At 42.1% G+C, this 24,917-nt stretch overlaps 1 protein-coding gene across 8 annotated transcripts in view; it reads left to right on the top strand.

The window, feature by feature from the left end:
• tcf12 (transcription factor 12) overlaps positions 1 to 24,917 on the top strand; it is a 75,548-nt gene that overhangs the window by 43,932 nt on the left and 6,699 nt on the right. For 4 of the 8 annotated variants that reach the window (XM_075461292.1, XM_075461274.1, XM_075461257.1 and 1 more), the window contains 8 exons: positions 10,897 to 10,996; positions 11,207 to 11,346; positions 11,842 to 11,983; positions 12,176 to 12,246; positions 14,885 to 15,029; positions 20,361 to 20,434; positions 22,634 to 22,705; positions 23,189 to 23,380. In XM_075461292.1, coding sequence (XP_075317407.1) covers positions 10,897 to 10,996; positions 11,207 to 11,346; positions 11,842 to 11,983; positions 12,176 to 12,246; positions 14,885 to 15,029; positions 20,361 to 20,434; positions 22,634 to 22,705; positions 23,189 to 23,380 — 936 coding nt within the window. Of the gene's footprint in view, positions 1 to 6,331; positions 6,525 to 10,896; positions 10,997 to 11,206; positions 11,347 to 11,841; positions 11,984 to 12,175; positions 12,247 to 14,884; positions 15,030 to 20,360; positions 20,435 to 22,633; positions 22,706 to 23,188; positions 23,381 to 24,917 lie in introns of those variants that run through there. The other 4 variants (XM_075461300.1, XM_075461283.1, XM_075461306.1 and 1 more) reach the window with 3 other exon arrangements.

The following is a 24,917-nucleotide window of genomic DNA, read 5'->3' as shown; positions in this document are numbered from 1 at the left end:
AAGATTACAGGATTGCTGCAATAACAGAATAAATTACTGCTATTGCTTGTATCATCAAAGCTTTGTGGGGTAATAACAGATGCGACAGACACAATATTCTCTTTATATTACTTAATTTATGTTTGCATACAAATAAACATCAAATCAAGAAAGTGGGGCTGAGTGCGACGAGGTACAGTTTTATGCTGCTGACAGACACTTAATGTCACCCAGACAAAACATGCCTTTCACCATGATCTTAGTTTTTTTCATTTTCTGCTCTCAGCAGCATCGCATGTTGCATTCTGAAACTGAGAGAAGATAAAGTAGCCCAAGTTGCCAAATTATTTATTTTACTATATTTTACTTTATTTTACTACTGAAACTTAAAACATGCAACCAAGCTTTGCGACCAAGAGCAGCAAAGCTTCTAACACATATGCCATGTTTACCAGATTCAGGGTTTAAAGCCTTGTTTTCAAATGGTCCTCACTCATTTTAGATTATTATTCTTTTAGATTATTGCACTTGTGGTAACATTATGAGTTGCCATCTCGAGTTTTATTTTCTTTACTTTAGCTGTCTTTTCTCAGTTGCACTTCACACACGCACACAGACAGTTTCCCCCTTTGATGTCTGATAATCCTGAATCAGGGATTACTACTGCACATTTAATGTTCGACATACCTGCTTGTGCTGACATAATTCGATGAGCACCAAGTTTCAAAAGAGTAATTTGATCTGAATGTAAAGGTTGTGTTGCACAAAAAAAAGTGACGAAAAAAGACTGAGCTGTTCTCTTCTCCTTTTCTTTTAGCTCTTTTTAGGGATTAAATAATTCTTCTGCCATTAGCAGCTGGCAGCTAATTGATTGGATCACCTTTAACAACCACTTTCATGTTGAAATAAACTATTGTTCAGTAAAATAAACGCTGCTATTGTGGACTAATATTATTCATATTTTTGGCATTTTAATTAGTCAGGTGTTTTCTTGCCAGTTGATTTGAATTCTTTCTCTTCCAGATTCTCCTCGGGATATTTTTGGTAGACTTGTACAACTTTTGTTATTTGTCCAAGTTTAAAGGATTTGTTTTATTCTGCTGAAACTGGCTAATATACTTAGAAATGATGTACTGTCATATCGGACAGGGTTCTGTAGTGCTTAATTTGATCCGAATATGGGGAGAAAATGAATTGAATAAGATTTTAAAACAGTCTTATATTGACCCGTCAACATGTGTCATTTCCATGATAACTGATATTTGTACCAAATTATATAAATATATCTGATGTATAAGGGTCACTCTAGCTGCCAATTCAACTGAAAATTTAAAAAGCCTCTTAGCAGCTCTTTAAGGTTTTCTCCTTCCTTTAGGCGACTGTTTTGGTTCCACTGTGATTAATAACTGCTTAGTTGGGTTTGGCTCATCTTACCAAACCCACCCATGGAAACCATAGTCATTCATTTCGCCCAAACAGGTTCAGACCAGTTTCATGTGTGCTACCTGCTCTGCTCAAAGCAGAATGAAAAATCCACCAAATGTTGTGGTTGCTGTCAAGCAGCAGCTCTTACCTCAGCGGACTCTTATTACCATCTGCACATTACTTCATGTACGGTTTTATCAGGTCCGTCTAAGCTCTGTTCATGCTCAAAAGCCTGTGAATGTACAACAAAAAAACACAGTGGCTTATTTAAAAGACGTGTTTTTAATGTCTGAAATCATCACCAGGAGAATGTGGAGGCTTAAAGCATGAAAGAAAAAAAGAAAAAGAAGCGCCACGTAAAAGAAACCACGCTGCAAAACTCACGCGCCAACCGTCGTCTGAGCTTTGTGTTACTTTCACTTTTATAAAACCCAATAACTGACATAGTTTTATTCGTTCAGCTGTTTTATTTATCATTGTTGTTGAATTTTGCTACAGCAAGGGCAGGATTTAAGGTTGTGGTCTGATGCGAGTGAGTGAGCTCCGCAGAGGCTACCTCATCAGATTGCTGATTAGATAGACACCCCTGGTTTGACGGGGTGATGCTGACCAGTCGCTGCTACCTCTGGGACTTGGCGTTTATCTTTGTTTGGGTGAAATCTACCACGGACATTAGAGGCTGCAGATAATGGAACAGACAAACAAGCCAGAGGCTAGGCGTCTTTCATCTGTAAGGAGAACAAGGACTCAAAGAGACAAAGAGAACAAAAAATAATGCACACGTTAAAGTCATTACTCACATTCTGGCCTGTTGTAAATTATTCATGTTGGCCTTGCGTGAGTGTACAGCATTAATGGAAACCCTGATTTCAGATCACAGGCAGACCCAAGAACACACAGCCTGCCAACAGTAACCGTGGTAGTGTTTGTTATTTAGAGGCCCTTTAAGACTAACTGCTCTGACCTGGAAAGTGGTGAGCCACATGAAGCTCATGTAGAAGCTCACGCACTTGTAGGTCAAAGTTAACTTGTAATATATATGCGTGTGTGTGGGATTAATTGCTCTAATCCTGTTTAGTGGTCTCAGCTGATGATCTTCCTATTTGGTGTAGGACGTATTGGTTAGTATTTTGTCCAAATGATATTTGTTTATTCTCCTTTGGTGCCTCATAAACACATGTCTGCCTGTTTTAGCATTTTGCTGCCTTTTTTGGGGCATAAATATGTGGAACAACCGAAGCGGTGTGCGGCTCTTAGTTGGGTTATTGATGTTGTTGTTGTTACTTTACTGTTGTGGAAAATACAGAAGTCAAAGTGGACAAAGATCTGCCTTGTGATGGAGTTAAACTAAGTGTTGAGGTAATGAAGATGATAAAAATTGTTGTTCTTCTTTGCTATTAATGGTTTTAGCCACTTTGTAGTCTTTGTTATGAAATCCGTTATTGTCAGCCTCTCTCGGTTCTCGCTAATTTTCCGCCAATCAACAGTCGATCAGCACGTAGCTTGATCTGCAGAGCCTATGTGTTTGTCTGCCATCTGTAGAGGCCGAGAGCAGCACAGACAGATACCTATCACATCTAGACAGCAGACCCAGCATGTTCATACCTGCCTCAAATTTAGAATTGCTAATGAAGTTTACGTGGGTTTCTTTGTACTGTGGAAGGGAGCCAGAGAAAACTCTCTTAACCCTCAGAACTCAGAAAGCATCACTAATCCATCCCGATTCAAAATCAAAACTTGAAATTCAAGTTCCGAAAGCAGAATTTTGCAAGAAATGAAAAAGAAGTCATTGGTATAGTTTAAGTATAGATTTTAGATCCTGCACTTTTCTGTTATCTTCCCGAGCTCATCGGTGAGCAGTTTCCAGTGTAACAACACAGCAGAATACTGTGGAAATATCTGAAAATGTACATCAGTTTTACAGCGAGTGCTTGGATGTACTGTACACAGCACACACAGGATAATTGTGAGTACAGAGTTGGAGTTAGGATGAATACGCTTGTGGTCAGGCAGGCTCCACCTACACTGGAACTACAAAAGTGATGTTTTGTCTGGATAGAAAGATGTAACTGAACAAAGACAACCAAAGAGTCTGCTTGCATAGACAAAAGAATAATCTTCCTTTTCAAAGCTGAGTGTTGTGTGTTTGTTTTTTGGGGGGGGGGTCTTGAATCATTCTGGCATTTCTGTCCTCGGTGTTGTTCTATCTGTCTGCCCAGTGATACGGTGGCCTTCCTGGTCCTGCCAAAAAAAAACAACATAGTCATCCCTTATCATGTGAAATCAGATAAATCTAATCTTCTGAGGAATTAAAGCCTCACTTTGTCACCGTTTAAGCCTTCATTCTCCACCCCTCCGTCTCTCTTCCTTTTATTCGCATCTCTCTTATACCCTTTCTGATTTATATTTCCACCATTTATTCCTCGGTGTGAAACAATACAGACTCTTTGTGTGAGCAGGAGAATTAAGTGAATAAAGGGAGCTCCTTGTCAGGAATACTAATGCTTTGAGGTTGAAGTGTTTTAGCTCATTCCGACACGACGTTGTTGTTTTATTTGTACTAGGTGAGAGTATGGAAACACTTTTCAGATCAAAGACAAACAACGGCGTCTGTATGAAGAAATAAACTTACATATGAGCAATTACAGTAAATCCGGTTTGTTTTAACGAGTAAATTGAATGAAAAAAAAACCTGATCGACAAATATGTGCTGATGTCGTATTTGCCACGGTCAAGATGGTTTATAATCAAGGTGCACAATTTAAACAGTTTTGTCTGTAGCTGAGTTAGCAGCCAAGTTACCTCAGTGGATTTGTTTGATGTTAATACATTATGTGAAGACGAGGGACATTATTAGTGTTACTATACAAACATTGTTCTATTTAAACTAGATTTCTTTCAATTTCAAAACTAGCTTTCACGCCACTTACATAAACTTACCAACCATCGCCTTAGAGAAGCTGATCATTTGAATTGTCATATGTTGTGTGTTTGTTCTGTTTCAGGCCCCTTTAACTAATATCCATTAAAAAGTTTCTCATTATATACAGGATGTATAACATGCTGTCTGTGCACTCCACTGTCATACTACTTCGCTTAAATGCTATCCGAGATGAACCCAGCTGAAAACAGGAAATATCACTTAGAATTGATCAAAACGTGCTCAGCTTTGGGCGAGTCGGGGTCTGAATCCCTCACACCCTCCTACTCTTCGTGTCAACCCTCCCTAATTAGAAGCAGAGCTTCTTATAGGAAGCAATCCTGCCCTCTGATGACATCACTGCTAAATCCGTAGGTGAGAGGGGGTGACCTCAGCGGTTTTTTATTTTTATTATCGTTCTTCACTCTTCACTCTCAAATTCTAAGAAAAGCACCTCAGGGAGGATAGTATGAACGGGTGGGCGGAGCTGAGCCGTCACCTCTCGGACTGATACGAGTTTTTTACCACTGTGTCAGGGCCGTGAATTATTTGGCATAATCACCGATTCATTTCAGCTCAATCAATATAAAAGCATTTAGGCATGCTCACTGTGCCTCCTGCAGAGTCGGTAGTAAAACCAAATGCTCTGGCTGTGTCCTAAATCAGCAGGCACCGATGTGTGTGCTTAATTTCCTAAATGAATGCTTATTTGTCCCCTGCTTTCATGTGTTTTCCTGCAACAGTGCACTGTGTGTCTGGACTTGTTTCAGACCCCTTCAAACACTTCTACCATGACCATTTTCCTTAAAGCATCAACTTGAAATGGCGCCAGATATAAAATGGTAACAACATGCAGAGCCAGTGTTTTGGATGAGTTTAAAAGAGATTCAGAGAAGAAAGGGGGGGATAAATAATAACAGTGCTAAAAGGAAAAAATAATAAGGGCCTAGTTTTGTTAGGGAAGTGGATGCTTTCATCTTTCTATAACAGTAATGTTCTCAATGAGTCTTCAGGCCTGTGTTTAGTCCAGCGAGCCTCGAGTGCTGCACATGAAAGGCTCCAGTCAGACCGGGCTCTCACTGGAATATGGTATCTATCCTCTCCTTTCTTCTCCTCTCCTTTGCTCCCCTCCACCTCCTCCCACATGGGAAAGGTAATTGGGAGCCGCGTGGCTTGCAGTGACAGTAAACCATGCTAAAATGGCTGTCAGTGTTTCGCTCACCCCCGTCTGAGGCCTCCAGGGTATAGGAAATGGAGCATTATTTTCCTGCTCGACGTCACAAGCCGACCCCTTTGCAGCTGTTGCATGCTTTACAACTCTGTTCACAGGCACTTCAGCTAAAGGTCACGCTCACCTAACACCAAAACTCACATTTAACACCCCACACTGAATAGATACTCTTTTCCCTCTCATTGTCTGGAGCTGGATCTTTGGAATTTTGCATTTTGAGCTCTCACTCACGAATGACTCCGAGATGGTGTGTGAGCCGTGTGTGGGAACAGGTAAAGTGCGTTGCCAGTTTATTGTGTTCTTCCTGATGCCAAATTCCTCCTCACTGCCTGTAGACTCATTTAATCGTCACAAAAACAAAAAGATTAGACACTCGGGATTAAAATGTGGGGACGAGAACAGGCTCACTGCGGTTATTGTAGCGCTCATTTGATCGCCACACATATTAATGAAATCCAGCTTACGGCGCCATTATTTTAGTTCCAGTTTGTTGGGGTTCCCCAGCAGAAAATCTGCACTTTTTTATGCCTGGAATTAAACATTTGTCCTCTCCCTCTAAATCCGCTCACACATTTGTTTTCCGTCCCACCCACTTCCCTTTATCTTTTCTCTGCCCACCTCCCCTTCGCCTCCCTCCCCCATCCTCTTCCTCTTTGCCTCAGCATTCAGAGGCTTAAGAGAGGGATGTACCACATGAGCCACTCCCTTCTTGCAGCCTCCCCTCCCCGCTGCGTGGAATGGTACAATCCTGCTTTGCATAAGTTTCCTCTGAGTGGGTCGTGTGTGAAGGCCAGCACTGAAAGAATTATTAGTCCCTTTTGAACGGTTTGGATGTATGTCTGAGAGCAGGCTAGTGTGCCGCTGTTACACGCCTCGATCACTTGAATTGTAAAAGCTATAATGTATTGCGCCTACCCTGTCCCTGGAATGGGTAGCAACTCTTTAATGTATTACTACAACGGGAAATCGGTGAGTAGTCCCTTTGGGAATGTGTGTGTCTAAGACGGAGAGGAGCTGCGAGAAGTGTGCATGTGTGTGTTTGTCTCTGACTGTCAGTCTCTGCCTGCTTTCCTATCTGAGCCTCCCTAAGTTTAGTTCATTTTAGATGAAAGCCCCGCACTCCTGTCTCTGTTTGTGTGGATGCATGTGCTCTGGTCTCCTCTGTCTGATTTTCCATTATATCAGTTAAAGCTGTCTGACAGTTGAAAGACTGCGGTTTGATGATACCATAACCTTATTTCGGCCTGCCTGCCCCCCGTACCCTGTCCTGTGTAAGTAAGCAGGTGCGCGTGAGAGAAAAGTTTTTGCCATTGTATAAAACTCGTGCGCCCAGTGAAACAGTGCGGCAGAAAGTGTCTTGCAGTCTTGAATTTATTTTTACTGGCTGGTTTCTTCAGCTCCGAGACTGGGTTGAAATAATAACAAGTGGGAGTCTGGGAATGATTAAGGGAAAGAGGCTGCCTGTTGAGGTTATACTTTCCTGTTTGCAGATTGAGCTCCAAGCACCAGTGTTGCTGTTATTCCATCTGTTTTTAATCACTTTGGCATTCTTGACGCCACAGGGAGCCTAATGTGATTTCTGAACTTTTCTGTAATGACCTCTTTGATTTTTGTTGCTCTGAGTGTTTTATTTTATTTTATTTTTTTAGTCAATATACACATAATTGAGTGTGTATGTGTGTATAATTCGGCACTTGGAGTTGATGGAACAGAGTTTTTATGGTTGTTTTGAGTGAACTTGTAGGTGTAGATGTTAGCTGTGGGTGTGTTGCAGACAGGGTTTTAGAAAGTGTTTCTCCTGTTTTCATTGTAAAAACAATCCAGTGAACTAATGCATCTGCTCAAGGACGCAGTCCAACAATGGCTGGACGGGCTCTGTAAAGCATTTCAGTAATCCTTGAGGAACGATCTTGTCATAGGCAAATTACACAGGCTCATTTCCACCTGTCATGTTCCAGGCTACTTTTGTTATTTTATAAAGGGCACTTTTGTTTGAAGGCAAAAATACGGAGATTAGCCTTTTTATGGTTCTGTGTCGAAAAGGTCATCTTACTCAGCCTTTTGTTTCAACTTTCCTCACAGCCCATTACAGCATTTCCCTTTTTGTTCCTGCCGCACAAAAGATGACTTTGATCTTTTTCATATTAAGCATTAACAGGCTTGTGTTACAGTTGTGATGGGGAGAAAATTGATCGCATGTGGACAGAACAGGCAAAGGGTTATGATCAAAAGCACTTGTTGAACGACCAGCACCAACTGTTTGTTCTCTGTTTTTCATGCAAAGGAGGAGAAAGATGGTACTCATTCTTTGAGTCAAGTCGATCCACATTAATTTGTTGCAATGCATCGTTTCATAGCAGGCTCACCATCTGGAGCACTGGGAGAATCCGCAGTGGGCCTTTGGCTTGTGAGCTGGTGGCACGCTACCAATACAGATGGAGCAGCTCGCGGATCTTTCTATCGTTGCCCTATGAGTGAAAAAGAAGAAAAGAGAAAATGCCAAACCTCACATTAAGTCGTAGGCAGTTTTTTTTCCCCCTGTAGTGCAGCTGCCTTACACCACATCGCAAGACAGTGAAACAAATAAATATTTAAACGCTCTTTCTGTAAAGATCAGTTTACCTGTTGTTGTTTTTGTGGTGCAACAGGTAACGTCACTCTTTCTAGAAGCTAATCCTCCAACCCCCCCCCCCCACATTGTACACACGTGCGGCTGCACTGAAGCATGCAGGCTTCACTGCGTACGCAAAACAAAGTCAGAGTGGGGGGTGGTGTGTTTGTGTGTGTTTTTCTTATTATTGAAGACTTGAAGGTCTCATTCTGCTGTGCACTTGACTTTTTATAAAAAAAAATAGATTTTGGCCAGGACAATGTTTTAAGTAGGCTGATGGGGCTGTCAACAGATGACAGGGTAGGTTTGCTGAAGTACTCTTTTGTTTGTGTGAAAGAGTACTTGTACACACTCCGGGTTTTATTTGAGTGTCATGTTCACAGTCACGTGTCATGTACGCTCACTGAGTTACTCGATTATTCTTAAACCAACTTTGCATTCTTCAGATCACTGTGACAGCTGAAAGTCGGTCCTTGTGGAGGTTCGATGTCGCGGCGTGATCGTGAGAGTACGGAGCGACAGTATTGTTCAAAAACCACAGACTGATATGAAACAATGCCCCTCTGAGCAGGTTAAGCCCAGCAGTTGTTTGAAAAGACATTGAATCTTTCAAGCACACTAAGCCTTGTAAGTGTGTAAGGTTTTGGACTTGAAACAAAATGCCTTCAGAGATTTGGTCCGATTCCAAGTAATGACATACCATAGAAAAACAGGACACGCCATTAATAGCGTGTTTGAACTTCGTCTCTTTGAGCTTTTTGGTCGATCGCCCAATTTTGACTTACTCTTTTAGTTTTTAATTGCCCTTCATGTTGTTATGTTACATCCTTTGTGGAGGTTGAAAGATTGCGTTTTAACATGATGTGATGTTTTGATTGGTGTGGCATGAACTTCAAAGGCAGGTACCACAGGCAGGTTTGCTTGGAGGCTTTTGGGAAAGCGTGCAGGATATTTTCCCTCAGAAGCAGCGCTGTTGAAAGATATAACAGAGCTATTGAACCATTAAAACTCAGCGTGGACTCTTTAGCTCAAATATTTGTCCCCCATTGTGTTAATTTCTTATCATTAACACGTCATGCAGACAAATCCAGGCCATAGTTTTTGCTTTACTCTTACATTCTAATGATGAATAGTAGAAGGGACAATATTTTACACTCGAGTTTGCCCCAGTGGGAGATTTTTCTTCTTTACTTTTCAAGCCCTATCTTATTCAGATGAATGAATGCTTCGAACTTTGGTGTCCCTGTTAGGGTTCATTTTATTTAAGTAATATCGGCTGCGGCTCGAATAATCAGTGTATGTCTGCGTTGGTGCGACGGTCTGTGTGAGTGACGGCTTTTAATTAATGGCCTTGTAAAAGGAAACCCGGGCGGACCCTCTCCACCATAGGCCAGCGGAATGAGGCACCCGGTGTTCGGGATGGTTTATTAATGCTTCGACTGGTTAGCCCAGGGTAAAAAGGACAATTAGCATCGTCCGCTGCCATATGCTGCCCATAGAACGTCTGACAGAGGCAAAAGACAAAAGCCTTGGCTCCTGTGTGAGGCTAACCTGAGACCTCCGCGGAACTACTATCAACTCTGGTCACATGTGTAAGCCAGAAGACCCATGAGAGCTCCACCCCTCCCTGAGCACTTTAATTACACATCCAGACAACAGCAGGCCGGAGTCCTGCTCACTCAGCAAAGCCCAACAGCACTGAGTCTCACGTCCTGCCTGCATGTTCACGTGTGGGCACACTAGTGTTTTAATTGAATTTATTTACATGGGGCTGTGATGCACATTTCCCAACAGCACTGTGTCGTAAAACAACAACATACAGTGTGCGAGCAATGCTTGTGGCCCGTGACATCCACTTGCATTAGAAAGCAATTTTCAGGAGTGAGCTGTCATCATCAGAGTGTGAAATGAGGCCATTAACGGAGGGATTTAACATGCAGAGCGGAAGACACGGGCTGGAGACGTGCAGGTGCATCTATCTGGCTCTGATTCGTGTTACATAGCGACAGGGTCATCCAGTCCTGTCTGTGGGAGGGAGGATTTATCCAAACCTTTTCTCCCTTCTTCCCCTCCTCACCCTCGCTCCCTCCATCTGGAGTTGATGAAGTCAGAGACCACATCACCGGTGTTTGGCCTCCAGTCTCTTTGATCCCATGGCCCAGCTTGGCACACCCTTGCAGCTGTACAACAGCATGCCCATTGTGCCCCTCTTTTCTGCCACCAGCTTGCAGGTACAAATATGAATAAAGCAAACCAGGCAGTTTTTCGTACTTGTTATTTGATTTCTGCCGCTGTGGGAATGCTGTAATTTGCCAAGCTCTTAGTCTATGCGTGTAAGCGGTACCATTACATTTCCATTAGAGGCTGAGTCTATCTGAAATGTAAAATACTCCTGATAATCCACTCCTCCCTTCATGAGCTTGATTGCTTGCTAGTCGTTAAGGTGTGTGCATTTGTGTATTTGGAGGTTTAGGGCTGCATCGACAGTACTTGTTGTGCTTGTTGTACACACGCATGAGATTACACACTGTTGCGTTGGTAAATGTGATTGTGCTTTGCATTTCTGGTGAAAACATTTACTTCAGAGGAACTGAGATAGACAAATGATTCATTTTCAGACGTCATACTTGACAGATCCATGTCTTACAGTCATGCCTTGGTATTCTACACTTGCCACAGTGTTTTCCTGTGTGGCGGTCTGTTGTCATAACACCTGTGTTTGCCTGGCAGGTGTACGCACCGTCTCCGAACTCAGAGGACTTCAATAGAGATTCGCCCTCTTACTCCTCTCCTAAACCCTCCAGCAGTATGTTTGCAAGCACTTTCTTTGGTAAGTTCTCTTATTGATGGTTATAGCTTTTGTGGAATCTCAGCTGTGTTCAGGACAGGGATTTTGTCTCAGTCTCTAGGAAAGAAAAGCATAAAAAGCACATGTTAATGACCCCAAGTTTTAAAAGGAGAATTGACACCCTGTTCATGTTTCTGCTTTGAATTCTGAGCACACGTACAGAAAAACAACTTTTTTTTGTGTGTGTGTTAGATGGTACCCACAGTTCGTCTGACCCATGGAATTCGTCCAGTGGGATCAGTCAGCCCGGCTATGCTGGAATGCTCCCAGGATCTTCATCTCACATGCCACAGTCAGGAAACTACAGCAGCCTGCACTCACACAACCGTTTGGTAAGCAGCACCACCCAGAACGCACAATACTTAACCAGATAAATAGATAATAATTGATTGTTAGTCACTCTTTTTGCCATCATGTGTGTAAGAGATCCAGTGTGTATCGCTCACATTTTAAATTCTATCTCAGCTCTGCACTCCCTTTGCACAGGTCCCCCCCCCCCTGGGTGGTGGGTGTGTGCGTATTAAGTTGTTGTCTGGTTATTATCAGTGAAGACACTGTTGACCCTCTTTTTGTCAGTGTTTGATCTGGCCTCGTCTGACTGCCTGCTTCAGCTGGCAGAGCATCACAGAGAGCCTGCAGATGCTGCCTGCCCTCCCTTTATCTCTGCCCCCCCCCCCCCCCCCCCCCCATTAACTTTTGCTCCATAAACGCCTGGGAGATGTCAAAGGACAATTACAATTTAGAGAACAAATGAGCCCTTTCTTTCTTACACACCAACACATTTATGTTCGAACATATAAAAGCTTAGTGTTATTTTTATGTTACAGAACTATCCTGCACACTCGGTCTCTCCGGACATCAATGCCAGTCTTCCTCCCATGTCCAGCTTCCACCGAAGCAACACCAGCACTTCACCATTCGTTACCGCAGCACACACCCCGTCCGTCAACTCAGCCGATGGGGTTATGGGTATGTTCTTATGGAAACCATTCAGCAACCTTCTCGGGTTGACTGACTCACTGGTCCTCAGTGTGAACCTTAGCACAGCATACACTCTGTAAAGGTAATGAGTGAGTCAGTTGGACAGCTGCTTTGTGTAGCGTGACCTCTCTCCATATTTGCGATTCTGCTGTCACAAAACTTTCCTCTGTGTTCCCGTAGCTGCTGCAAATCGGGGGACGGCCACTGGAAGCTCGCAGACTGGAGATGCACTGGGCAAGGCTTTAGCCTCGGTGAGTTACAGTCCCAGTTTTAAGATGAGTTCGGTTTCTTCTACTACACATCGCTGATTAAAGATTTAGATTTGAAAACTGGTCGGAATCAATTGTTCTTTGTATGGAGAATTTATTCCGCATTAATATTGGATTATTTTCTGGGAAGCATCAATGGCTTAAGCTTTTCTGTCCTCTTTTAAGAAGTCTCTGCATTTCTGCATTCGTATCCCATCTTGTGAGGATGTGAGGCTGTGTACACCCTCATGCCTCTATAAAACACATTCTTATTCAGATCAAAATAGAAAGTTTTCTCTAAAGAAGGGGAGCCAGTAATCACGCTATACTGACTGCTGATTCAAAGAAAGCATTGAGGAAGTGTTTGTAGTTGCTTTTAGGCCTAAACCTTTATAATTGGGGGATTAAAGGAAGAGTATTCTAGAAAGGCAGCTGTACATTATACATGTTTGGAAAGCTGGTGGACTGCACAGTTTGAGGAAAAAACAGCCATAGATGGGTTCAGATCTTTAGATCATCTCTGTAAAAACACTGACCCATTAAAATCTGGAGAATGTATTCAGAATTTGGAGAAATTAGTCAAAATTCAGTCACTGAACCAAATTTCCTCAAATGGTGTTTAATATGTTGCAAAGACATTATGTGATCCTGAAGATTTGAGCATTACATAAAGAAACATTAGTTTTCAGTCGAAGTACAAGCTGTGCCTTTAAGAAGAAAATTTCCAAAATATTAGAGTTTAGGGATGGTAATAACAAATTAAGTCCTTTATGTTTGCAGACTCAATTCTATTAGCATGACAAAGCTGGAGTGAAATGGACATGCTTGGACTGGGGTGGGGGTGGGTGGATGGATCAGTGTGCACAAGGGAGTTTATAGCTGCTGTGGCTCAACTCCATGCCCCCCGCCCCCTTTAGAGCTTTTGTTCTCCGCCCTTTTAAATTGGCCATGCTTATTGGCCCCATGCCGCCTGCGGGAGCGTAACTGATGATGAGGCGGGGCTTCATTTATTCCAGTAAAATGAGCTATGTTTCACTTTGAATTCAGCGTTAGCAGCCAGGGAGGCAGAAGAATAGAAAGTCATATATTGTCTGGTCAAAAGTCACGGTTAGAAAACGGCTTGCTGTTGAGACACTAAAAGATATTTGGAGATTTAGTTTGCGTTCTATTGGTTTCTGCCACAGCGATAACCACTTGCCATTAATCCTACTTAGTTTTTGACTGAACTGCATGTCTGAGAGTAAAAATGCTGAGCTGAGGCTTAGAATGCAAAAAAAGCATAGATAGACTTTCTTCTCTTCAAACAACGGTCGATCCTCCGTTACACTCAGCGACACACTTCAGTGAAAACTTCATCCCGATGCTCCACACTGATTGAAAAAACTAAAGCCCTGTGATCCAAGATTAAATAAGGTGATTATTAACAGTAAGCACATTCTATCATCCCCACTGAAGTTTTAAACGGTTGCTTCCAAACTCAATTTGATCAACTTAGTAGAAAAATCTCTGCAGACCCCCCCCCCCCCCCCCCTTCTCTACTAATTAGTCAGGATCCACTGCTATGGGCTGACTTCTCTGAGACATTCTGCCATAAATATCCACTTACTAAAGGAAAAAAAACAAGAATAAGACTCTCATTAGCAGTGAGTCATCACAAAGCTAAATGAATCCTGTATAAGTTACCAGACAGTATACCAGAGCAAAAAGAAGCTGTGAAGCTGAGGTGTGTTATCTTTGGCATCATGCATAAAGCCCAGACATTCGCCCTCGTTGTCCTTTTTAACCGAGACTGCAGTAGAAATTTAAAAAGATGGAAACATAAACAACACTTGAACGCTTCGAGATTTTGATGCATGGGTTGCTGTGCAATCTCTGACTGCAGGCTGAAATGTGGCCCTTGAGATTTTTCAGTTTTTTGGCTTAACGGGGTTTCCAGGTTGGGCGTCTGAACTTCTTGGAGCCACAGCGGAATAATAAGCGCTGACTCGTACAGAAACAAGAGTCTGAATACAAGAGAAAAAACGGCTGTGATCCGACAAAACTACAAAAAAGTTTATCAAAAGTTTGAGTCCTCATTGCAAAAATGTGCACACAAAGGAAGCCGAATGAAGTTCTCCCATTTGTGTATAAATTTGAGCCAGAGTTAATCTCTCTGCTCAGCTCCAGGTCTCGTTCACAGAGAGACCGTAATTCTGCCTGCTTATGCATCCGTCTTTAATCCTCGAAAACATTTTTTTTTCTAATATATTGGTGCAGTCCTATTTATTAGGAGATTCATCTTTCCAACCTTGATGAACCCATAGATTGAAACCAGAATGAAAAACATTTAGAGAACCACAGGGCAATAGAAATAGACTAAACATTTAATCTGTTACATCACACATTTTTAAATATCTTTCACATACAATTGACAGACTTAATGGAGATGACGGAGAGCAAAACTTCAGCAACAGACATCAAAGTGAATGTTGTTTATGACTCATTTGGTTACTGCTGAACTCTGAGCATGATATCCTACACGGTAAAGAAATGGCTGAGATATGAATGAAAAAGCAACAACCTGATATTTATATACTATAAATCTCAAGCTGCTGCTGCACTGATGATGAATCTCTCTCTATCTCCTCCTCTGTGCTTTCAGATTTACTCACCTGACCACACTAGCAGTAGTTTTGCATCCAATCCGTCGACACCTGTGGGCTCTCCTTCACCTCTGACGGCCACGGCAGGTGCTGCCTCCGCAGGTACTGTGGTGGCTGCTGCTGGCACCCCGTCCGGAAGGCCAGGTAGAGCGCCAGTCTTTGGATTTTAATCTCCTACACACCTACTTTTCACTCACCTTAGACACCAGCAATATAAAAGAAAACTGCCCTGATACTGCTTGATAAGACATTCCCACAGGTTCTGAAGCAGCGAGAGATGCACAATAGATTGTTTGAAGTAGACAACGGTCTCATTAAAAGGATTTTGCTAATTTTAACCGTACAAAAAAAAAGAATTTGCACAAAAAAAGGAGGCAATGGGGAGCGTCTCCAAGCACACCTGCTGTTTTATTCATCTAGGTGCAACCTCAGTGAAGTTTGAAATGGCTTATTGATGTGGGATTTAAATAGTTGAGCGGGATAATGAACCATTTAGACCTTTACAAGGCTGAGGAGAGCTTCTCTAGGGTGTTTTTTTTTTGTCTCGATGGTGCACAACCTGAACTCACAACACCTCAAATCTGTAGCCAGAGAAAGATGGTGTGGTTTTTATTGAACTTTTACGATGATCATTAGGGTTGCAAAATTCTGAGCATTTTCAGAGTTGGAAACTGGGAATAAACGGGAATTTATAAGAATTAAATGTAGTTGGTAAAAGGGTATATTGTAGCATAATGTTGGCTAAAAGTGATCAGATTTTATGCAAATACAGTTTAGTATCCATGCTATTCAACGCTCATAGGCACATGGCACACTACTTACTGCAGGGCTGTTGTTACCACACATCTACCTGCATTGTCCAACACATGCACTGATGATTTCAGGATTTCTGAACTCCTAAAGCAACTCTTTTGACCGCACAGCACAGACGCAGAATACTGAAGCCACACATTTGAGCCCAAAAACTACATAAAAGTCAAGTAAGTTTTGTTGATATTATGAGGTGGATATGTTTGATCTATCGTGTTGAAGTTTAAGCAGCAGCTATTAAATCAAAATGTATTCAGTAGCTAGCCAACTGGTAAACAGCATTTGCTAAATGCAGGATAGCTAGCGCCATTTCATTAAAGAGGCTATCTTATCGTGGCGCTCGCCACCTCAGATGTGATGCTGTTTCTTCTGCCTCCTGCTAGAAAGTTTTCTAACCATACAAAATTTTATATAACATGAGTTGTTAAATATTTTGAAAATCATCCCATTTCTTCAGCTAACATTTAATGCATCTTGCTTGCATTGAATTAGTGTTTTTTAAACGTTATTCAACAGAAAAAAGGCATACCAGCTAATGTTGATGGAGGGTCTTTGTTTTTGTATAAATCATCCAATTTGGAATATTCCCACGATTCCCGAACTAAAGTTACCTTGGAAAGTTTCTGGAAATTTACTGACAATTTACGTGGAAATTTCCGCCCCATTTGCAACCCTAAGGATCATAGAAGTTTATAGATGTATGATAAACAAGCAGGCGCAGCTGTAAACGTATCCTCAGCTTACAAACAGAAAAAACTCTGTCACGGCAGACCAGTTTGTGAATGGGTGACTTTGGAGCAGCCTGCTGCCATTTGCATGTGATTTATCAAAGGTAAACACACTGGACAGTAGTGTGTGATGGTTGGCGTGGTCATTTTCAAATCAAAAGGCTTTTATTAGGATTCGGATTGTATTTATAAACACGTTATAAAGTGTTTATAAGTGCATTATAAAGCAGCGTAGCACAAATGGACGAGTAAACATGATGACAATATTAGTGAATCACTAAAAACAGCTCCAAGTTTGCTGCTTCTTCTCAGCACAAGGACATATTTTCCACTAAAATACCATCAAATCACTTAACAATGATCATGTGAACGATCCTCCCACCTACTGTTTGTGCCGTGCACTCTGTTCTTGGCGTGAAAACAACAAACAGATGAAATTAATTTCAAGAGTTTGGAAATTGCCAGACTGTCATAGATCTGCCTGTGACTGCTGTTTCATTCCTACAAAAATATGGCCCTGTGACTTTAGTTTTTCTTTGGATTCTTTGGGTGTATCCAATCCGAAAAAGAATGGGTTGTGAGAAGTTTTCTGAAATTCAACTTGATACCCCTTTTTAGCTTCAGAATATCACCAATAATTTCCCATGCTTTATCTGAGCCACGGCAGTAAATGCTGTTTTTTATTATGATCCGTTCTGAACAGGAAAATGACAGTTGTGATGAGTCTTTAAAGAAAATTTAAAACACTAGATGTACTTTTTCCTGAGAATGTACAGTAAATGCTGACCTCATCGTAAGAGTTTCTATCTACTGGCTGCCTCCTATTTGCCCTCCATGGAAACAAAAATAACACGATTTGCATTAAAACCATCAGATCATTGTTTAGTTCACTCTGACTGTAACAACACACCCACACCTCCATACAGTGCCGGACTTGCTAGCCCAGTGTTCACAACATGTGCTTCATTATCTGCTGCTCAGCATCGGCTCCCGGCGACGTCACAGACTAGTTCTGGCTCTCAGCGTTGGGAGGGTCTTTGTGATGGAAACTTTCAGACAAGCCCTGGAATGAGAGTGTAAATAAAAGGAAATAAAAACCTGTGGCTTTCTGAAGTGCTGAAAGACGGGAAACTCTTGCAAGGAAAGTGTTTGAAGTGAGTCCTAGATGACTATTCTCGAACAAGCCTTTAATTTGGGAACACTGATTCTCTGGCTTATAGTAATAGTTGATGACATTCTCCCTGCTTTGTAATAAGAGGGATTTTTAGAGAGTGGATTTATTGTTGCGTAATCCCGCTTTTCCCGACAAATGCTTTGTAGTAGTTTGTGTTTTAATGTCAGTTAAACTGTTGAGGGTGGGCGCACCGACTTCCCTATAAATCGTAATTACTTTGTGCAGCAAAAACAGGAAAGTACGGCACAGCCCATCTTCTCATGGTTGAGAGAACGCCAAAGGGGTTTCCTGTTTGTGCAGAAAAATGGAGATGTGCATTATAGAATATGGACTGTCAGATGTGTTGACATAGGTGAGAGTTATAGGCAGAGAATGGGGAGGGACAGTAAGGGAAAGCCCAGTGTGTTGTTTCAGCGGGCAGTTGTGTCATGTGCGGTAATGGAGTGGCGACAGCTGTCTCTACGTATGCCCCCCTCATCCTCAGCTGTTGCCCTGCCCCATGGACAGCTGTTCCCCCTAACACACACCCAGACACACGCGCTCACACACACTTGCACACGCAGAGCAGACTGCAAATGGCTCAGTTTATTTGCCGGTGGGTGAGCGAAGGTGGCTGTGACTCAGCTGATGAGGACCGTGACCATTTTCCTTTCCTTTTTGCAGCACAGCGTGCCACACCAGGCTGCGTAGCGCTGATGAGTAATGAAGCTCTTAATCGACATAAGAAGCATAAAACACTAATGCCAAATGTATACATCAGGGATTGTAGAGAAAAGAAATTGTTTCGCTAATTATTCACCCCTTATTATGCTTCTGAGGCTGGAAAAAGAGCGATACTCTGAAAATGGTACGAAATTTGGCTCGCTGTTGATGTTAGTGGCAAAATCCATTCATCACTGGGATTGCAGCCATATACAGCACATTACTCAAGGCTGGTTTGTTCAATTAGCCCTCTCTGGTGCATGTGGGGAACAGAGCCTAAGCCTAATTTTTCATAGCTGGCAGCCAGCAGAGGCTCGTGGGAAGTTCCTCCCTCACTCACCTGGGAGAAAGCCGAGGCAGAGCAGAGACTTCTTGATTTCCCTCACTTTTAATAGTCTGTTAATGAAAGGCTGATTTTTCAAAGGCTTTTTGGAAATGGGAACACTCAAAAAACAGAAGACCGCAGAAGTTTAGTCAGACATTTAATTGGAATTGAATAATGGAAAACATTGTGAAGAGTTTCCTGAACTTGAGGGAGGTATGAGCCTATCTGTCTCTAAAACGATAGTGTTGCATTTAGTTGTTCATTACGCGTTCAGCCTGATCACGTAGGCCTTCACACTGAACAATTATGATTAAAACAATGCATCACTCCGCTCACAGATGGGCTCAGAAAATCATTTTGCGCTACACTACACTTTTTTAGATTATTCTTTGAATTAGGAGTGAAAAAAACCAACCCAAAACAATTAGTATCCCCCAGGCCTCTGCTATAAATGATTCCCCTCATCCTGCTCTATATTTTTCATTACCTTGCTATTATAAGAAGTGGAGAACAGTGGACTCATGCCAAATAAAGGGTAACTAAAACAAAGTATCCATGTGTGGATTGTAAAATAACAGACTCCATTTACAAGCACGTAGGTTGGATTTGGCATCCTTCCACCGTGATAAGATGCCAGAGGAGCTTTGTCCTGAGCTGGGAAGTTCAAAGATACGCCATCCTTTAAATAACCTGGAAAGGTTCATTATTGTGGAAAACCATCACGGTTATTTGATTGTGGTACAATCCATTACCTCTTGTTACACAGAGCACGCAGGTTACTTGGACAATTGTGCTTCTGAAAAAGGAAAGAAAGAAACATAGAGGAGCTGGAAATGCGATGAACAGATGTGGATTCCTCTAATTTACAACAGATCAAATCAACTTGATTTGTCTTCCTGTACGGGCCTGTAGATTAACTTCTTGGCTCGTAAAGACCTACAGAATCCAGAGCAAACTTTCTCCAGCCAATGGGACATTTTAATTTCTTGAACATCTTAAGATTGCATCATTTTGAGAGCATGTGACTAAAAATGAAGGATTATTATTTATTTATTTTTTGATGATAAGAGGGGATTTGTCAAAAAGAAATGTGCTTTTATCAAACAAACTAGGGTTATTGAAAAATCTTGCTCACTTGTTTCCAGATGCTGTGAAATGCATGAATAACAGAAACTGACCACTGCTACGACATCAGCAGTCAAATAAGTCTTCAAAAGGAGAATTCTAAAACATTTAAATTAGCAGTGTAAACTAAATTGTTGCAAGATAATTAACTTTGATTGAACTCAGATGCTTGGCATATTTTCGTCATCAAAAACCCAGATGAAGACCACGTGCCGAAGCACTTTTGATCACTCTTTTGTTCCTGCAGAGACCCAAAGACTCTGAGACAAAAGACAATGGAAATGAGAACTAGTGTTTAAATGGTATGACTGTACAAACACAGCGTGCATGTCAGGGGGGAAGTGGGTGTTAGTCAAATCCTCTGCTAGCTCTTATGTCAGGATGCAGTCCAGCCATCAGGAAATTATGTAGTTGGGCCTTGTAAGATAAAAATATCCCTTATAGAACGACATGAAACCAGATAATCAGGATGTCTGTGTGTTATGGCTGCACGTTGTGTGCCTCAGTCTACACACGATTCAGCAGGACGCGGCTTCTGGCCACGTTGATATGAAACTGAATCAGAGGATTACTAACTCTGACCATCTCTATATCACTTTCTTTCTCATCAGGTACCAACCAGTGGCCCCACGCGAGTGGACAGACCCCCTCCTCTCCAAATTATGAGAACTCCCTTCACTCGCTGGTAAGCTCCCCGTCCACCTCCCTCCTCCAGTGAGCGAATGATATGATGGATGCTTACTTTAGATAAGCCACTCATGGAGGACTGAGCTTGCATTACAGGGAGATTCCTGTCTGACAAATGTTTTCCTGAGGAAGGTGGGGGTCGAGGGATAACCAAACTGAACAATACCTGTCCCTTGGGGCTTGCCATCTGTCCTCTACTCTGTGGGCTGGGACAAGGATGACAGTTGGGGGATGGGTTGAGTTGGGCAGGCCGGCGTGGGTAGGTGGCAGCTGTTTGCTGAACCGCTTCTCCAGAATTCCTTCGCTGCCATGCGACCACAGCTAAGGATCCCGTTTCGGCCTGCCCCGCTTCCTATTCTCTGCCACGAGGTTAAATGCAATACTTTCAAATATAAACCACTTGTTGCACAGAAGTCCAAACATTTTTTTTCACAGTAAATAAAAGCGAGGATGCAAAACAGAATTTGCAGAAAATCACCAAACCTCAATCAGGACGAGGCTCGCAAAAGGCTGTAAATATTTATTGGAAATGTTTTCAGTCTCATGAACAGTGCTGTTCGTGTAAGCTGCTCCCAGCTGTTTGCTGTCTCCTCACATGCCGGTTTGCAGAATGTCTTGGATTCCAGGCTGGAGGTTTCTGTGGGGGGGGGGGGGGGGGTCAGGCAAAATAAAGACAGGTTCCGACTGCACGACAATATTTGCATGAACGTTACCTTACCTGAAAGATGAAGAGCATCTTGGCCAATATAAGCCAAAGAACACACAACACAAAAAGGCGAAGAAAAGAAAAGAAAAGGCTCAATTGTTGATACATTTTAAAGGATATTTAGCATTTATTTTTTTCTTGTTTATTATCATTTGTGACTGCACAAGTTGATAAACGTCAGTAAAGAGGTAGGTATGAAAAGAAAACACATTGAAGAATGTACAAATACAAAATAAAACAGGAACATATGATCTATGGATGAGTCTGCAGCTGTTTTTTTCTTTCTTTTGTTTTGGGTTCAAACTACCAGCATGTATAGATAAATATTGTGTTGTCTGGAGCCTGTAAAGACATGCTGCTCCTTAACATTTTTCAGAATGGCTTAATTAGATCCCAGTCATTGAACAGCCAGCTCGCTGCATGCAGACATTGAACGTGTCCATTTTAATGTGTCCTCACACATGGCCACCAAAGATAAGTCAGTGAGAGTGCTAACCTAACAATTAGCTGCAGGGTCTCATAAGATTGCAATTTATATCTCTGTGGAGAGAGAGTAAGACCTGTAGTGGAGTTAAAGATTATAGATTTTGATGGGATGAATTGGAATAACAAGTTGTTCAGGTTCACTGTGGGTCACAGGTGTAATGTGTAATATCTACATTTTTCTATATTTTCACAACCATTTCCTGTCAAATCTTATTGTCTGGAAAGATTACTCGGCTGCATGGCAACCTAAAACCTTCTTGGAATGATGCTGTATAAGATTAGAAATTGGGGGAGGAGTTACAAAAATGGAAAAGGATGTGCCTTTAATTCCTTGTCCAAGAACTGCTGAACCATTTGGGCTCGGAAGGGGTTCAAGTAAAACTCTGTTTCAACTTGGAATAGATAAATCATCCCACTGGCAGGAGGTGAAGGAAAGCTCACAAGCTGATGTGTTCTCAGGATATGTTTAAGAGTGTGTTGGAATAAAAGCGTGGACCAAATATCCCTGATAGTTGAGGGAACATTGTAAAGTCTCAGAGCTTTAGGAAGCAGTGATGAGGAGAGATGAGGTTTAGATTCTAGTTTAAATTGTTGATAATATCAGTGAACTCGACCACCAGTCGTCATTTATGGTTAAGACTAATTTAGAAATCGCTGACCGTTGTTTTAAAGTGTTAAGCACAGGTGGATAAAACGAGTAGTGGCAGTATTTATTGCAAAAAGGAAAGGGCCTACAGAAAACTTTGACGTTAATGACGTCAAGAAACTTGTGTGCATTGCAGTAAATGTAGAGTAGAGGATGTGACCAGGGCTGTGGCGGGAGCTATTAAATGTGCAAACACTGTCATCTTTACAAAGTGAATGGTCAGCAGCTTCCGACCAAATCCTTTTCCTTCTCGTCTGCGTGACTCCACAGAAACAGTCTCTATCCTCAGTGTATTTGCAGTACTTAAAGACTCTGACCTTTACTCATAATTCTGTCCTGTTCTCATTTGATTTTGCCAGAAAAACAGAGTTCATCAGCAGTTACATGAGCATCTCCAGGATGCCATGTCTTTCTTAAAGGATGTCTGCGAGGTACTCTTCAGATAACCTTTCCTCATTAGCTGTTCCATATATCTCTGCATTTATCGTTTCGTTTGCTCCCACCTGTTCGACTACATTTGTCACTGTGAAATAATGTTTCATTTTTCTGTCTTTGTTGCTTTATTGTCATGTCGTGTTGTCTCCTACAGCCGTTCCAGCTTGCAGTAATAAGCTCGAGCACATGGGTTGACTTCTAAAAGACCCATGTGGATAGATTGCCTCTGTTATTTTGTTAAAAGCAAATGAGGACATGTGTTGTCTGTAACAACTCAAGCTGAAATGACTCAGTTGGTTTTACATTTGAATTGCCTTCTTTATCGTATGTTTCAGATTTTTTTTTTTCTCTCTCAAAGTCCACTCCATACAATCAGTGTTTTCGACTTTTGTCCTAATGTGCTTATACTAAGCTGCTCTGTCCTTCTTTTCCACTCCTCTCCCTAACTCTTCTTTTCTCAATCCCCCTGTTCCTCCCAGTCTCGAATGGAGGATCGTTTGGACAGATTGGATGATGCAATCCTTGTTCTGAGGAACCATGCAGTGGGCTCCACCGCCAGTCTGCCCAGTGACATACACAGTCTGCTGGGACAGGCACAGAATGGGCCAATAACAGCTATTGGACCAAACTTCCCTGCCTCTGGGCTGGTCCCAAGTCGGACTGCAGCGATGGTATGATAATCTGCATAAGTATTTAGATCCTTAATATTTCTTAAGATTTTTCCTGTATGGTGTTTGGGAAAATTTACCTCACTAGAGGCTCGGCCACCTGCTCAAATGCGGTGCTTTGCCATGTGTAAATACGACACATTTTCCACACATGAACAGTTGAATTTACACAGTTGAATCGACATATTTTCCATAAGTGTAATGCCTGGCCTCAGGCTCACCCTCCTCTTGAGAGCGGCTGTATACTCAGGGGTGAAGGAGAAATGAGGAAAACAGGCGCAATAAAGTGAAGTTGTGCTTCAGTGTGGGATGTGTTTGTGTGTAGCGCTCCTCGTAGAATTAAAGTCGAAGCCTCTCGAGGAGCAGGGGAATGCAGGTCTCAGTATAAATCAGGACGTGTTCGCCCATCCTCCAGTCGAGGTATTTGATTTTATAGAGCCGAGAGATTTGAACACATCTGCAGTGGAAATTGAAATGGGGACGGCTCGTTCAACTGTAATCCGTCGGTGTTTGGAAATGATTTGGGTCACACACTGTATCAAAGAAAAAAAACAATGCTGAATTAGTTTCATTATAGATACGAGTTTAGATCACTTCCAGTAAGCAGGATGCAAATGACAGAAAGAGGAGTCCGGACCATGAACAGTTTTTCAAATGTTTGTTGTGATTATTTTTCCCTCATTTTACTTTACTTTAAATCCAATTCTCCAACGATTACTGAAGACTTTGAAAAAAATTTCAGTGCTGTTGAAGTTTTTGGTTTTATGAGTTTTCACTATTGATGCTGAAGATGTTCAGTACTTCGTTTTGTATCCAACAAGTATTTTTCTCTGTGTCAGTTTGGGTGGTGTGAGAAGGACACGGATGCGGAAATTCAAAAAGCAAACTAGATTTATTTTCAAAAACAAAGTTCAAACAAAAGCGCGGCTGAGCCGGATAACAAAGAAACTTAAACTGTGGAATCAAAAGAAACATTAACAAGACTAGGAGCAAAACAAACAACTTAGCATGGCATGGATAAATACTTAACTTTGCCAGACTAGACGTGGCGTGAAGGTGCACATGTATGGTGCAAGGATCTCACGATAACTGAAAACAAACAGGGAACTTAAGTACTGTGGGGAACTGATGAGTGCAGCTGATGAAAATGAGTGCAGGTGACGTGAATGAAACTAATGACCTGAGTGAGGGGGAAAAACAATGACAAGACTGAAAAGCAAAACCTGGACATAGACTGAACACCAAAACGTAACCTGAAACATAAAACTTAAGACATGAGTCCACTGGCGTGACACTCCTGTTGTCAGAAGACCTCAGTGTGATGTATTTGTTGGGCTGGCTTGTGGCAGTGATGTTGACCGACTGCGACTGTGAGATAGAGCATACTGTGTCTGCACTAACACAGAACTTCCTGTGTGGGAAGAGGTCCCTTCAGACAGGGCTCAACAGCCTCGGCACGGTACAGCCGCAGGCTATTTACTCCGGCTTACACCCCGCCCTCTACCCCTGTCCACCCCTTTTCATCACTTTTTTTAACAAC

The sequence above is a fragment of the Odontesthes bonariensis genome, chromosome 1, assembly GCF_027942865.1.
Source record: "Odontesthes bonariensis isolate fOdoBon6 chromosome 1, fOdoBon6.hap1, whole genome shotgun sequence".
Taxonomy (NCBI): domain Eukaryota; kingdom Metazoa; phylum Chordata; class Actinopteri; order Atheriniformes; family Atherinopsidae; genus Odontesthes; species Odontesthes bonariensis.
This window is presented reverse-complemented; position numbering and strand designations above follow the sequence as displayed.